We start from the raw sequence: 12,058 nt of genomic DNA, 5'->3' as shown, positions 1-12,058 counted from the left end.
AGTTAATGATGTAATAGAATCTTTGATTTTAAGATTTGGGTTGATTTATCATATTTTGATGGTTAGAATCGTATTAGATATTTGTCTACGATATAAATATCTTGGTAAGGTTAAATAAGGTACAACTTGAAAGAAATCTTAATTTATGCTTAATTTAACTTTGTTTTATTTTTATAAATTTATTTTAGACATTCATCACTTATTTTTTTTCTTTTAAATTTGTCTAAATACAAATTTAAAAGATCTTATACCAAAGGAGAAAATTTAATTAGTAAATTTGTACACATGATAAAAAAATTTAAAATATTATTTTGTTTTATTTTTTAATTTTTTTGGCAACAATTTATATTTTGTGAAATTATATTATAAATTCAAAAAAAAATTAATTTAAATAATTAACAAAAAGTAAAAAATATATCACTTTTAGTCTTTTAATTTGTTTTTTGCTATCCTAAACTAAATACAAAATTAATGTCACGGTGATTCAAACAAATTTTGAGAAATAAGTTTTTAGTATATATATATATATAAAATGAAAATTAAATACGGGAAAACTCAATTTAAGTAGTAAATAAAAATTTTAATTTCATGAAAGGTAACATTGAATTAGCACAACATTAAAAAATTTTTGTGTGAATATATTCAGATTATACTCCATTAATTTTTTTAAAAGGAACAACATACAAATTATGTATAAAAACTATGTAATTTTACAACAATTTAAAAGGAGATCGTCGCTAAATAAACTAAATAGCGATGGTTCTGCTCTAATTGCTATTAAACGCAATAAATTTAATTACACAAAGATTTTTTCGCCGTAACAACCGTCGCTAAATTCTGATAATATAGTATTATCAACATATTTTGACGCATTAATCGCCATCATATTTTATTTGCAGCGGTTTTTGTTAATTGTCACAAAAATTCCACCGTTATCGGCTGAAATTTTTATAGTGATCCTAAATAAAAAAAAGGATAATTATAATTAGCATTTTTATTTATTTTGTTTGTAGTAAAACTTTTCAATCAGTAAACACACACATTAAAAAACCTATTTTATTATTATTATTATTATTATTATTATTATGTTTTTTGAAATTTAGGCTTTCTTTATTTTATTATGATGATCAATTGCGAAGACGGAATATAAATTATTAGAATAGTCACATCAAGTTAGATATATGTTTGTATGGTTCTCATATTATTTAAAATATTATATTATTCTTTTAAAAAATTATCATCATTGGGATGTTGAAAATATGATGATTCACTCTTTAGTCCTGTATTTATTTATGTTAGGGAGGTCGAATTCTATGTCTTCAACTCTTTATGTCATTTGATTTTTATTTTTGGTTATGAGTAGACACCCAAATTTCATTTTTGTTTTTCTTAATAATACTAATTTACAAGAAAACACATCTTCTATATATAGTAGTAAAACTTGAGAAGGAAAATGATGGAGGCAGTCTTATCTCAAATGAAACGAAACTATTTGTGATTCGGACGACAAAAACTGCTTTTAGAAGTGAACCATCTGAGTTGGTAACGTCATAAATTGAAGTGGCCGAAAACAAAACAAATAGCAGAAGAACAAATCTAATTCAGACTTTCATCTCACACCACAAACGTGTTCCATAGTGTCTCACATCAATAACACACATTATATCACATAAAGAAGACCACGTAATTTTGTGGAGTAGGAATATAATCACCTTCCCTTCCACCAAAATGTGATTATTTTTCTACCAAAAAATAAAAAAATAAAATGTGCCCATCAAATAACATTAATAGTATAATTGAATATAATACATAATGAGTGTATCTTTATACTTATGAAAGACAACAACATATCCTTATGGATCCCATATGGTAAAAAAGCTCTGGGTGTGTGCCATGCATCATACCATATATAAGAGAAGATAGAAGATCCTCCACTATTATTCCACCCAAAAAAAAAAAAAAAAAGAAAGAAAAGAAAACTCACATCCTCCACTTCCTCAACCCTCTCAACCTTTTAGCCTTTTGTTTTTATTTTCTTTTCCTTTTGGAGTGGAAGTGGAGGTGAATGGACCTAGGCACTTTTTTTTTTATGTGACCCATGATATAAGCTAGAATCTCTCTTATTACTCCTTCAACTCCTCTCTCTTTCTCTCTCTCTCTCTTCTTTTGTCTCACACAAGCTTCCCTCTCTATCCCCACCGCGTCAGGCTCGTGTTCTTCTTCTTTCCTTACAACCTTAATCGCTAAGGCAACTATACATACATAAATCTTTATTTTTATATACACGTATTTAATAAAGATTATAATATTCATATATACACACAACACTCGCGTTAAAATCAGATTAGCTTCACACTACCTTTAAAAAACACAAAGTATCACTCATTAGCTCTATGATTTTGGAATCGTAATCGAATCATGCATGATGGAGTAATTTATTTCAATATTTTTTATTTTTTGTGTACTTTAATCAGTATTGAGCAATCCAACTCATGCAAACTTCAGACACGTTTGGTTATTGCGTAATTCTTTATCTCTGCATGCTTTTCCTTTTCTAACCAATTTTGATTTTTTTTTTTCAATGTGTAAACTGAAGCATCCCAAATAAAATAGATACTAATTATCAGAAAAACTAATAACACAACCACTTATCAATTAATATTTCTAAACATACCCTTGTATAACCACGAAACAATAACCCTAAAATCACTACAAGAAAATCGACAGATAACGACGGATATTTAACAGCAGTTTCTAAAAATCGCTGCTAAATAGAATCTGACAGCGATTATTAGCGCGACGAATTTGATTAAAACTACGATAGATATGATCAAAATCCACAACTACCAAAGACAAAAATTCATGAGCAGGGAGTATTTATAGGCATGTGTTTTTAACTTTTTATTTATCTATTGTTAGAAATACAACAAATAAGCTAATTGGGAAATTCAACATCGACAACAGAATTGACCTAGGGTTAGTTATGCATATAGAATCTCTCATCAACTCTTGGCTGAATTATGTGCAATTGAATTTCCAAAATTTAATGAATAAAACGGGGAATAGGATGTCAAAAATTATTATTTTTATTATATGGATAAAAAGAGAAGGAAAAAAAAAAGTAATATTGTATGGTTAGAGAAGAATATACAAGAACAAACGAGATCGATAACTTTTTTTTTTCTTACAACGGATAACTAGCATTGGATCCTTCAAAACTATAGTATGTATGAGTATTATGTGTATTAGTTTATTCCACCACATGCCCCAAATTAGTTTGATTAGCGGAATATTATGTGTATTAGTTTTGTATATATTTTATACATTTCTTTAATATTAAATCTTAAAGTGATTGATTAAAAAAATAAAATCAGATAAACATTTTATCTTTTATACTATAAAAAAATATTCAAAGAGATACAAACACAAAGTAGTGTAAACAACATCTTTTTTATTAATTTACTGCTAGAATGTCTGATTCCATTCTAAGAGATTATATATACTACTATATGACTAATTATTTGATTAACAATAACAACCAATTCTTAAGAAAATTGAAATCCTAGAAAATTGGTCATTAAATGCATAGTATAACATAGGGAGTAATATTTCTCGAGGGTTAATGGTAAAAATGAATTTTAAAAGATTGTGTGTTAATAATTAGTCTCTTTAAACATCAAACGCTAATAATCTTTAAAAATTATAATTGTGAATTAAATTGGTCATTTCAGTTAGACGACTTAGATCACAATATGTCGCAAGATGATTAAACTACATATTATTATTTAACCAAATTTATTATTTTTCGAAAACTATTTTGATTATTAACTTTATATTTTGATAAGCAAATGGAGATAAAAGGCACTTTATTTTTTAGGTGGCCAAACTTTCTGTTAAAGTGGGCATGAACAATGATAGAGAGAAAAAATAAATTTGAAAAAAGTATAAAGTATATAATGGTTGTATGTTTTAACAAAATAATAGAGGGTAGTAGATAAGGATATTTGGGGTGTCTATTGGGTACGTAAATGAACGGACGTATTTATTTATCTAACAACAAAGAAAGAAAATCGATGCCCTGTCACGTATCAATATCATGCCTCCGAACATATTCCCTTCATCACTCTTTGCTTCTTGCCATACCACGCGCCACCCGATTCACGCGCTTACCCCATTCAACAACAAATAGCAAGCCATGCATATGAGCATATCCGACCAAAACTTTACCAGTGGGGCCCTTTAACATCTCAACCCTTAACCAATTACGTCATAATTCCACGTCATCTGCTGGGTCTCATCTTAGGAAAAATATTCACTTAATAATTACAATTACCCCATTTCTTAATTTCTTTTTAAAAAATAATTTAAAATTTAACTATTAAATTTGGGTTTGATCATGTTTAAAATAATATAAATATTAAAGAGTTAATTTTTTTATTATTAATTAATATTTTAAATCAATACTTTATATTTGTTCTGTTAGAATTTAAAAGATGAAATTTTACATACATGTAGTTGATTTCATATAAAATTAATAATTAAAAGTTATTAGATAATAATTTAATCAAAAATAATAAATTATCTAACGATTCTCAACGAAGATAATTGTTTCGATGGTTACCTGAAATTGGATGGAATTTGGTCCTGAACGTGAGGTTCAGACTCCTAGTGAGGCAGCGTCCGACTTATCCTGTGTCAGGTGGCCGCCATCCAAGTTGTTCGTAGGGACATGAGAGGTGGCACCTGCAAGACACTCCAATGCCTAAGTCAGCAAGGGTACAAGTAGGTTTATAGTAGATTGGATCTTAAGTATACCTGAAAGGAGTCAGGGTATTTATAGGTGATGAGCCAATAACCACCGTTGGAGTAGTTCCACCATTAGTGGTAGATAACCGTCCCCTTTTATCTAGGGATTATTGAGATCTCTCTTCTAGAAGTAGGTGAGTGATAGTAAGGATTAGTTATAACTCCTTCGGGAGGGAGTTGTCACTTGGTAGCATTCTTGTCCGACCTCTTAGGAGGTCGGCTTATTTGGTAACTGCCTTTTGGGCTTTCTCTATTTTTGGGTTTGGCTTGAGTTTTTGGCCAGGATATGAATAGTGCCCCTACTTGATTCCGATCTTTTACTTAGGTCGTACTCAAGCATGTGAGAAGTCGGACAAGTATTGGTAAGTAGGATTATCATGTCGGGATTTTTGGATCTCCGTGCTCAAGTTGGAAACCTTACGTGATTTTGAAACGTCAACCATTGTGTCTGTTTCCTTTCAACTTTGACACGTTAGGTACGGTTACATTGGTAACAACTGTACACGTCTTTAAATGAGGGGTGGTTTTACATTTTTGCCTATTGGGACTTATAAATACCTTACCTTCTTCTCATTCTTCTTTTTTCGTTTTTTCATCTTCTCTCTCAAGCTTTTCGCCTTCTATTCTTTCCATTCGTCGTTTTTCTTCTGCAAAGAACTTCCTTCTTGCATTCTATTTCTAGTGATGAGCATCTTCTCGTGCTGTTCCTTGAGGTGTTAGGATCTTTCATTTGCTATTTGCTGTTTGTAGGGGTCCTTTACTTCTTCCTCTAAGTTGGCCTTTCTTTTTTTCTTTGTACGTTTACTGTGTGGTTGCTCTTGTTTTTTTGCGAACTATTTTGTGCATTTGATTTAGAACTAGAAAATCTTGCATAAATATGAAATCTTGTTTGTTGACATTGCTACTTTTTGGACTTGTTGTTTTCGTAGTGTTTGCCTTTTGTATTTACATGAAAATTGATTCTTCCATATTTCTTTTTTGGTTTATTGTACTGTTGTGACACCGTTGTTGTCTTCTTTGCATGTTGTGATGCCCCTAAATAAAATTGTTTGGCTTTTGACAACAATGTCATTTTTCTTTCTCCAAAGGTGCTCCTTCTATGTTTGTTGTTGCTTCTTTTTGTCTGAAAAAAAGGCTTTTTGCCTGTTTCTGACTCGTAGTGATAATTTCTATTTTATAATGTAGATATATCTCTTCTATATGTCTCGTTCAATTGTCTCGAAAATGTCGTTCAATGTCCCCGAAGATTTGTTGAGATTGGTAGATATCTCGGTTCTTTTCGCAGTTCTGTAATAGATAATGTTTTTGTAGATGATTTCCGTAGACACCATAGGGTTTGTAGTTTAGGGATGATGAAGGGAAATATGAGATAGTTTTCCCTGAACCTGAGGACCAAATGTGTTTTAACCGAGTTATCATATCGGAGCCTAATTTTATTTTTATGTATGACTGCCTTTTTACCCAACTTGGGGTGGTTTTTTCGTTTTCCGACTTTGAAATTGACATATTGTCTTTCTGTAAAGTGGCTCCCACCCAACTTCACCCGAACTTCTAGGATTTTTTGAAAATCTACCAGCTCGTAAGTCGTGAGCTTAACTTTCCGATCTCCCTAAAGGTCTTTTTCTTCTTATTTCAACCCATAAGACCTTTCAGTTCCACCAATAAACAACAATGAGTTTCTTTTTGAGCTATACAAGGTCGAAAAGTATTCTCTGTTTTTGATGAGTCATTCCATGATTTCAAAAATTTCTATTTTAAAGTTCGAGCTGCTGAGGGTCACCGTCCTTTTTTCTTGGATGAAAATAATGAACCTCGCATCCAATTATATTGGATAGAGTCAACTCCTATTGATAAGTATAACCTGGTAGATTTGGATGAGGTTGAGGAAGCTATTGTAGAATTCTTCTGAGAGGCTTGGGGACGAGCTCTAAACCTTGATACGAAGAAATTTCTTCTCGGAAAGCCGAGTTATGTTCGTACTGAGCTAGGTAGTTATTGATATTATTTGTAAATACTTGTTTATTGATCCGAGTTATTTTTAACTATCAATGTTCTTGTGAAAAAAAATGAAGAGTGGTTCAAAAGCTTACCAGAAAGTTCAAGAGGCTTAGAGGAACGCTAAAGCTCGGGTCCTGCGACTCCACAACTCTGGAAGGTCGGATACTCCTTCCCCGAATAAGTCAAACTCAAGAACTTCATCTCAACCTAAGCCGGTATCCGTTTTTCCTCCTCCTCCTCCTCCTCCTCCTCCTCTTTTTGTTGTTACCCCTCCCGTCCCTCTTGTCTCGGATCCGAGTTCTAAAAAACGAAAGACCTCAGAGTTTGAAAGTGTCATATTTATGATACTGGCTTTGATGGGGTGAGTTTTTGTGACAAATATATCCTTCCTCATAGCTTCATTGCTATGGATGATGTTTCGATCCAAAACCATCTTCAAGTCTTGATTTGAGGTGAGATTCAGACGGCTGGGGTATATTCTGCTTTACTAAAGGAAATATAAAAGACTCCTTTGAATGCTACTCAAAGCTCTTTGGAGGCTTTGCAAGCCGAGGTGGCCTCCCTCCGTGAAGCAAAGAACGAGTGGGAAGAGGAGAAGTCTAAGTTGGAATTTGACCTCACTAAGGCTCGAAAAGTGAGAAGTAGGCTGCAGCTTCTTATGCTTTGGCTGAGAGTCTGAAGAAGAAAACCCAGGAAGATTATACCCTAGTTTTCGGAGAAAATTGGGACTTGCATGAAGAGGTAAACCGACTTAGGGATGAGTACCCCGAGTTGGCGGAGTCGGTTGCGGAGGGTATGGAGGAGATGCTTGAAAATTTGAACGCTCAGCTTCGGGTTATTGCTCCCGAGTTGGACATCTCACCTCTTAACCCAGACATAGTCGTGATTGATGGGAAAATCGTTCCTCCTCCTCAAGAAGGGGACATTCAATTGTCCGATCTGAAAGCTTCGGGGGGGGCCTATCGGAGAGTCTTCTCAACCTGAAGTCGTTCTATCCGAGCTGACTTCCTCTCCTCAGCCTGAAGTCGTTCCGACCGAGGAGAATATGCCGACTTCCTCTACTGTCGTGACTCCTGATGATCAGAATCCTCTCATTGGTCCTGTTTAGTTTGCTTTTTACAAGGCCCGACTTGTGGATCCCTTACAAACACCTTTTTTGTATGTTTTTTGCATACATTTGTGGATGCCAGTCCCTTTTCCTAGGGTTTTAGCAACCTTTTTAACAACTTCTTTAAATACTTCATATATATGTGTTGAAGTTGCTATTTTGATTATTTGTGAAGCTTCATAAAGTTTTGTTGCATGCCGGGAGTGATTACCCTTATTTAACTTAGAATCTGTTTTCAAGACCTTTCCATTGTCATACTCGGATGGCCGATCTCTTCTTACAAGTCAGCTATATCAAAACTTAGACTATCAAAACTTAGACTACTAAGGGTGGTAATTTTTTCTTCCCCTAGCCCCTGCTTTGATGCCTCGTTAAAACCCCTTCCAGGAAAACCCTTTTCGAGAAGAAACCATGAAGTCAGAAAAAAGAGTACATTAGGGAGCAAAGTGCGCTTCTACAGTTCTACCTATAATATCTCTTCATGTTGCATGTGTGTCACGACCTTGGGAGCTCGGTTCTGTTTAGGTCAGACACCTTGTAGTAGTCTTTTCCTAAGACTTCAGTTATCTTGAAAGGTCCTTTTCAATTAGCAGCGAGCTTCTCTTCTCCCGACTTGGTTATCCCGATGTCATTTTTTATCAGAACGAGGTCGCTTGTGGTGAATCTTCTCTGAATGACCTTCTTATTGTATCTGGTTGACATTCTTTGCTTTAACGCGGCTTCTCTTATCTGAACTTGTTCTCGGACTTTTGGGAGGAGTTCGAGTTCCTCTTTATGGGCTTGGATGTTTTCTACGTCATCATAGAATCTTGCCCGTGGAATTTGTTCATTGACTTCAACAGGAATTATGGCCTCTACCCCGTATACAAGTCGGAATGGTGTCTCCCCAGTTGTCGGGTGAGGAGTTGTCCGAGAAGCCCACAGGACTTGTGGAAGTTCTTCTGCCCATGCTCTCTTTGCATCTTGTAACCTTTTCTTCAATCCAGCTAATATAACTTTATTTGCTGCTTCTACTTGTCCATTAGCTTGGGGATGCTCCACCGATGTGAACTGATGTTTGATCTTCATACTCGCCACTAAGCTCCTGAAAGTAGAGTCGGTGAACTGAGTACCATTATCTGTGGTGATGGAGTGTGGGACCCCAAACCGAGAAATAATATTCCTATACAGGAATTTTTGGCTTTTTTGGACCGTGATAATAGCCAATGGTTCAGATTCAATCTATTTGATGAAGTAATCCACTCCCATGATAAGGTACTTAACTTGTCCAGGAGCTTGGGAGAAAGGCCCGAGTAGGTCCAACCTCCATTTTGCAAAAGACCATGGGGAGGTTATGCTGATGAGTTATTTAGGAGGAGCGACGTGAAAGTTAGCATGCATCTGACAAGGAGAGCATCTTTTGACAAAATCGATCGCATCTCTTTGTAAGGTCGGCCAATAGAATCCAGCTCGGATTGCTTTTTGGGCTAGTGACCGAGCTCCGAGATGGTTCCCACATATGCCATTGTGTATTTCTTCCAAGACTTCTTCAGTTCTGCAAGTCAGGACACATTTTAGCAAGGGCGTTGATAACCCTCTTCTGTAAAGGACATTGTGCACTAAGGTATAGTTTTGTGCTTCCCTTTGGATTCTTTTGGCTTCCTTCTATTCCTTGGGGAGGATGTCGAATTTCAAATATTCGATAAGGGGATTCATCCATCCGAGATTCATGCCGAAGATGGGTAATACGTCCGACTTGTGGTCTGTTTTGCTGACTGATAGCTCTTTGAGAGTTTCTTGAATCAAGCTCCTGTTATTTCCTCCCGGCTTAGTGCTTGCCAATTTGGAAAGGGCGTCGACTCTACTATTAAGCTCTCGAACTATATGTCGGATCTCCGTCTCAAGGAATTATTGAAGTTGTTCGAGTGTTTTCTCTAAGTATATTTTCATGTTGGGGTCCTTCGCTTGATATTCTCCATTAATTTGAGAGGTTTCTATCTGAGAGTCACTAAAGACTACGACCTTTGTTGCTCCGACTTCTTTGGCAAGTTTTAAGCCTGCAATCATGGCTTCATACTCGACCTGGTTTTTAGAAGCAGGAAATTCAAATTTTAGGGAGAGCTCAATTTAAGTCCCTTCTTCGCTGACCAAGATGATGCCAGCGCCGCTCCCGACTTTATTGAAAGATCCATCCACATATAGGCTCTAGGTCATGGAGGTTTCAGCATTGTCACCAATGTATTCTACTAAAAAATCAGTGAGGCATTGGGTCTTAATGGCTGTCCAAGTTTCATATTTTAGGTCGAACTTGGACAACACTATGATCTATCGTACCATCTGACCTGCTATGTCTGTTTTCTAGAGGATCTGCTTCATGGGTTGATTAGTTCAGACCTTTAAGGTGTGTACTTGGAAGTAAGTTCGGGGCCTTCTAGACGCCAGGATTAAGGCATATGCAAATTTTTTTATTTTTTGGTACCTCAATTCTGGTCTCTGTAAGACCTTGCTGGTGAAGTAGATGGGGTGTTGTCCGTCTTCATCTTCCTGTATCAAAGCTAAAGCTACTGCCTTGTTAGTGACGACTAAGTATAGTACCAGTTCCTCCCCTATTTTAGGCTGAGTAAGGATGGGTGGTTGGCTTAAAAAGGTTTTGAATTATTGAAAAGCTTCTTTGCACTCTGGAGTCCATTCAAATTGGAATCCTTTTTTGAGTAGTGAGAAAAGAAGCAAGGATCTTAAAGCTGACCCTGCCAAAAATCTGGATAGTGCCGCAAGCTGGCCATTCAACTGTTGGACTTCTTTCATACAGGTCGGGCTCCTCATATCTAAGATAGCTCTGCACTTGTCGGGATTGACTTCAATTCCCCTTTGTGTGAGCATGAACCCCAAAAATTTTCTTGCTTTCACCGCAAAGGTGCACTTTGTGGGATTTAATCTCATTCCATGCTTCCTTATGATATCAAATACTTGTGAGAGATCGGACAGGAGATTTGCTTCTTTCTTGGTTTTTATCAACATGTCATTTACATATGCTTCCATTAAGTTTTCGAGGTGAGGTGCAAACATTTTGTTCATCAATATCTGATATGTGGCGCTTTTTAAACCAAATGGCATGACCACGTAACAGTAGTTTGCTCTTAGAGTGATGAATGACGTCTTCTCCTGATCCAACTTGAACATCGGGATTTGATTATATCCTGAGTATGCATCCATAAAAGATAAGTACTGATATCCTGAAGATGAATCTACTAGAGTATCAATATTGGGAAGAGGGAATGGATCCTTTTGACAGGCTTTATTGAGGTCGGTGTAGTCGACGCACATCCTCCACTTCCCATTTTACTTTTTTACCAACACGACATTTGCTAAGCATAATGGGTATTTAACCTCCCTGATGAACCCGGCTTCTAGCAATGCTTGAACTTCTTCTTGACCACTTGAGCTCGTTCAGGTCCAAGTTTACGCCTTTTTTGCTGAACAAGCCAGGACCCAGAATATACTGCTAGCCTGTGAATCATGAGCTCAAGTTCAATTCCAGACATGTCGGCTACTTTCCAAGCGAAGAGGTCGAAATTTTTGCGTAGGAGCTTGATGAGACCCTCTTTTAAATCTGCCCTTAGGTTTAGGGCTTGTTTGTGTGAACTTCTAAAAAAAGATCTTTTTTCGAGTTATCTTTTTTTTAAAAGATCTTAAGGAAAAGTAAAAGTAATTTTATGTTTCGGTATCTCATACAAAAAGATCTTTTTATTTATCAATTATGTTTAGGTATAACAATATAAAAGTGCTTTTTTGTTTATTTATTACATGAAAAATATCTTTTTTAAGGAAAAAAATATCTTTTAAAAAAAGATGTAAATTACAGCTTCTCAAAAAAGATATTTTTTTATTTTTCTAGTACTTTTACTTTTACTACTAGAAATTTGCCAAACACGCTAAAAAATAAAAAAAAAGATATTTTTTCATTGAAAAAAGATCTTTTTTATCAAAATAATAGTGCCCAAACAAGCACTTATTCCTACGTTGGTATTTTTTCTGACTTCATCTCCGACCTGCACTAACTCCGTCTTTCCTTCAGGCTGTGGTCTTAGGTCATCTCTTCCTCGGACTCCACCGAGTTCAATTGAATTGACTTCTTTACTTTTGCCACACAGATTCAAACTTTCATTA

At 35.2% G+C, this 12,058-nt stretch overlaps 1 protein-coding gene across 1 annotated transcript; it reads right to left on the bottom strand.

Moving 5' to 3' along the window:
• Window positions 1-8,494: 8,494 nt before the first annotated feature.
• LOC112747870 (uncharacterized) lies at window positions 8,495-8,980 on the bottom strand. The gene has a single exon (XM_025796078.1). It carries the CDS (start codon window positions 8,978-8,980, stop codon window positions 8,495-8,497), a length of 486 nt encoding a protein of 161 aa, XP_025651863.1.
• Between the last annotated feature and the right edge of the window lie 3,078 nt (window positions 8,981-12,058).

This window comes from Arachis hypogaea, chromosome 15 (genome assembly GCF_003086295.3).
Source record: "Arachis hypogaea cultivar Tifrunner chromosome 15, arahy.Tifrunner.gnm2.J5K5, whole genome shotgun sequence".
Classification (NCBI taxonomy): Eukaryota; Viridiplantae; Streptophyta; class Magnoliopsida; order Fabales; family Fabaceae; genus Arachis; species Arachis hypogaea.
The sequence above is the reverse complement of the archived record's forward strand: the minus strand, read 5'-3'. Positions and strand labels throughout refer to the sequence as shown.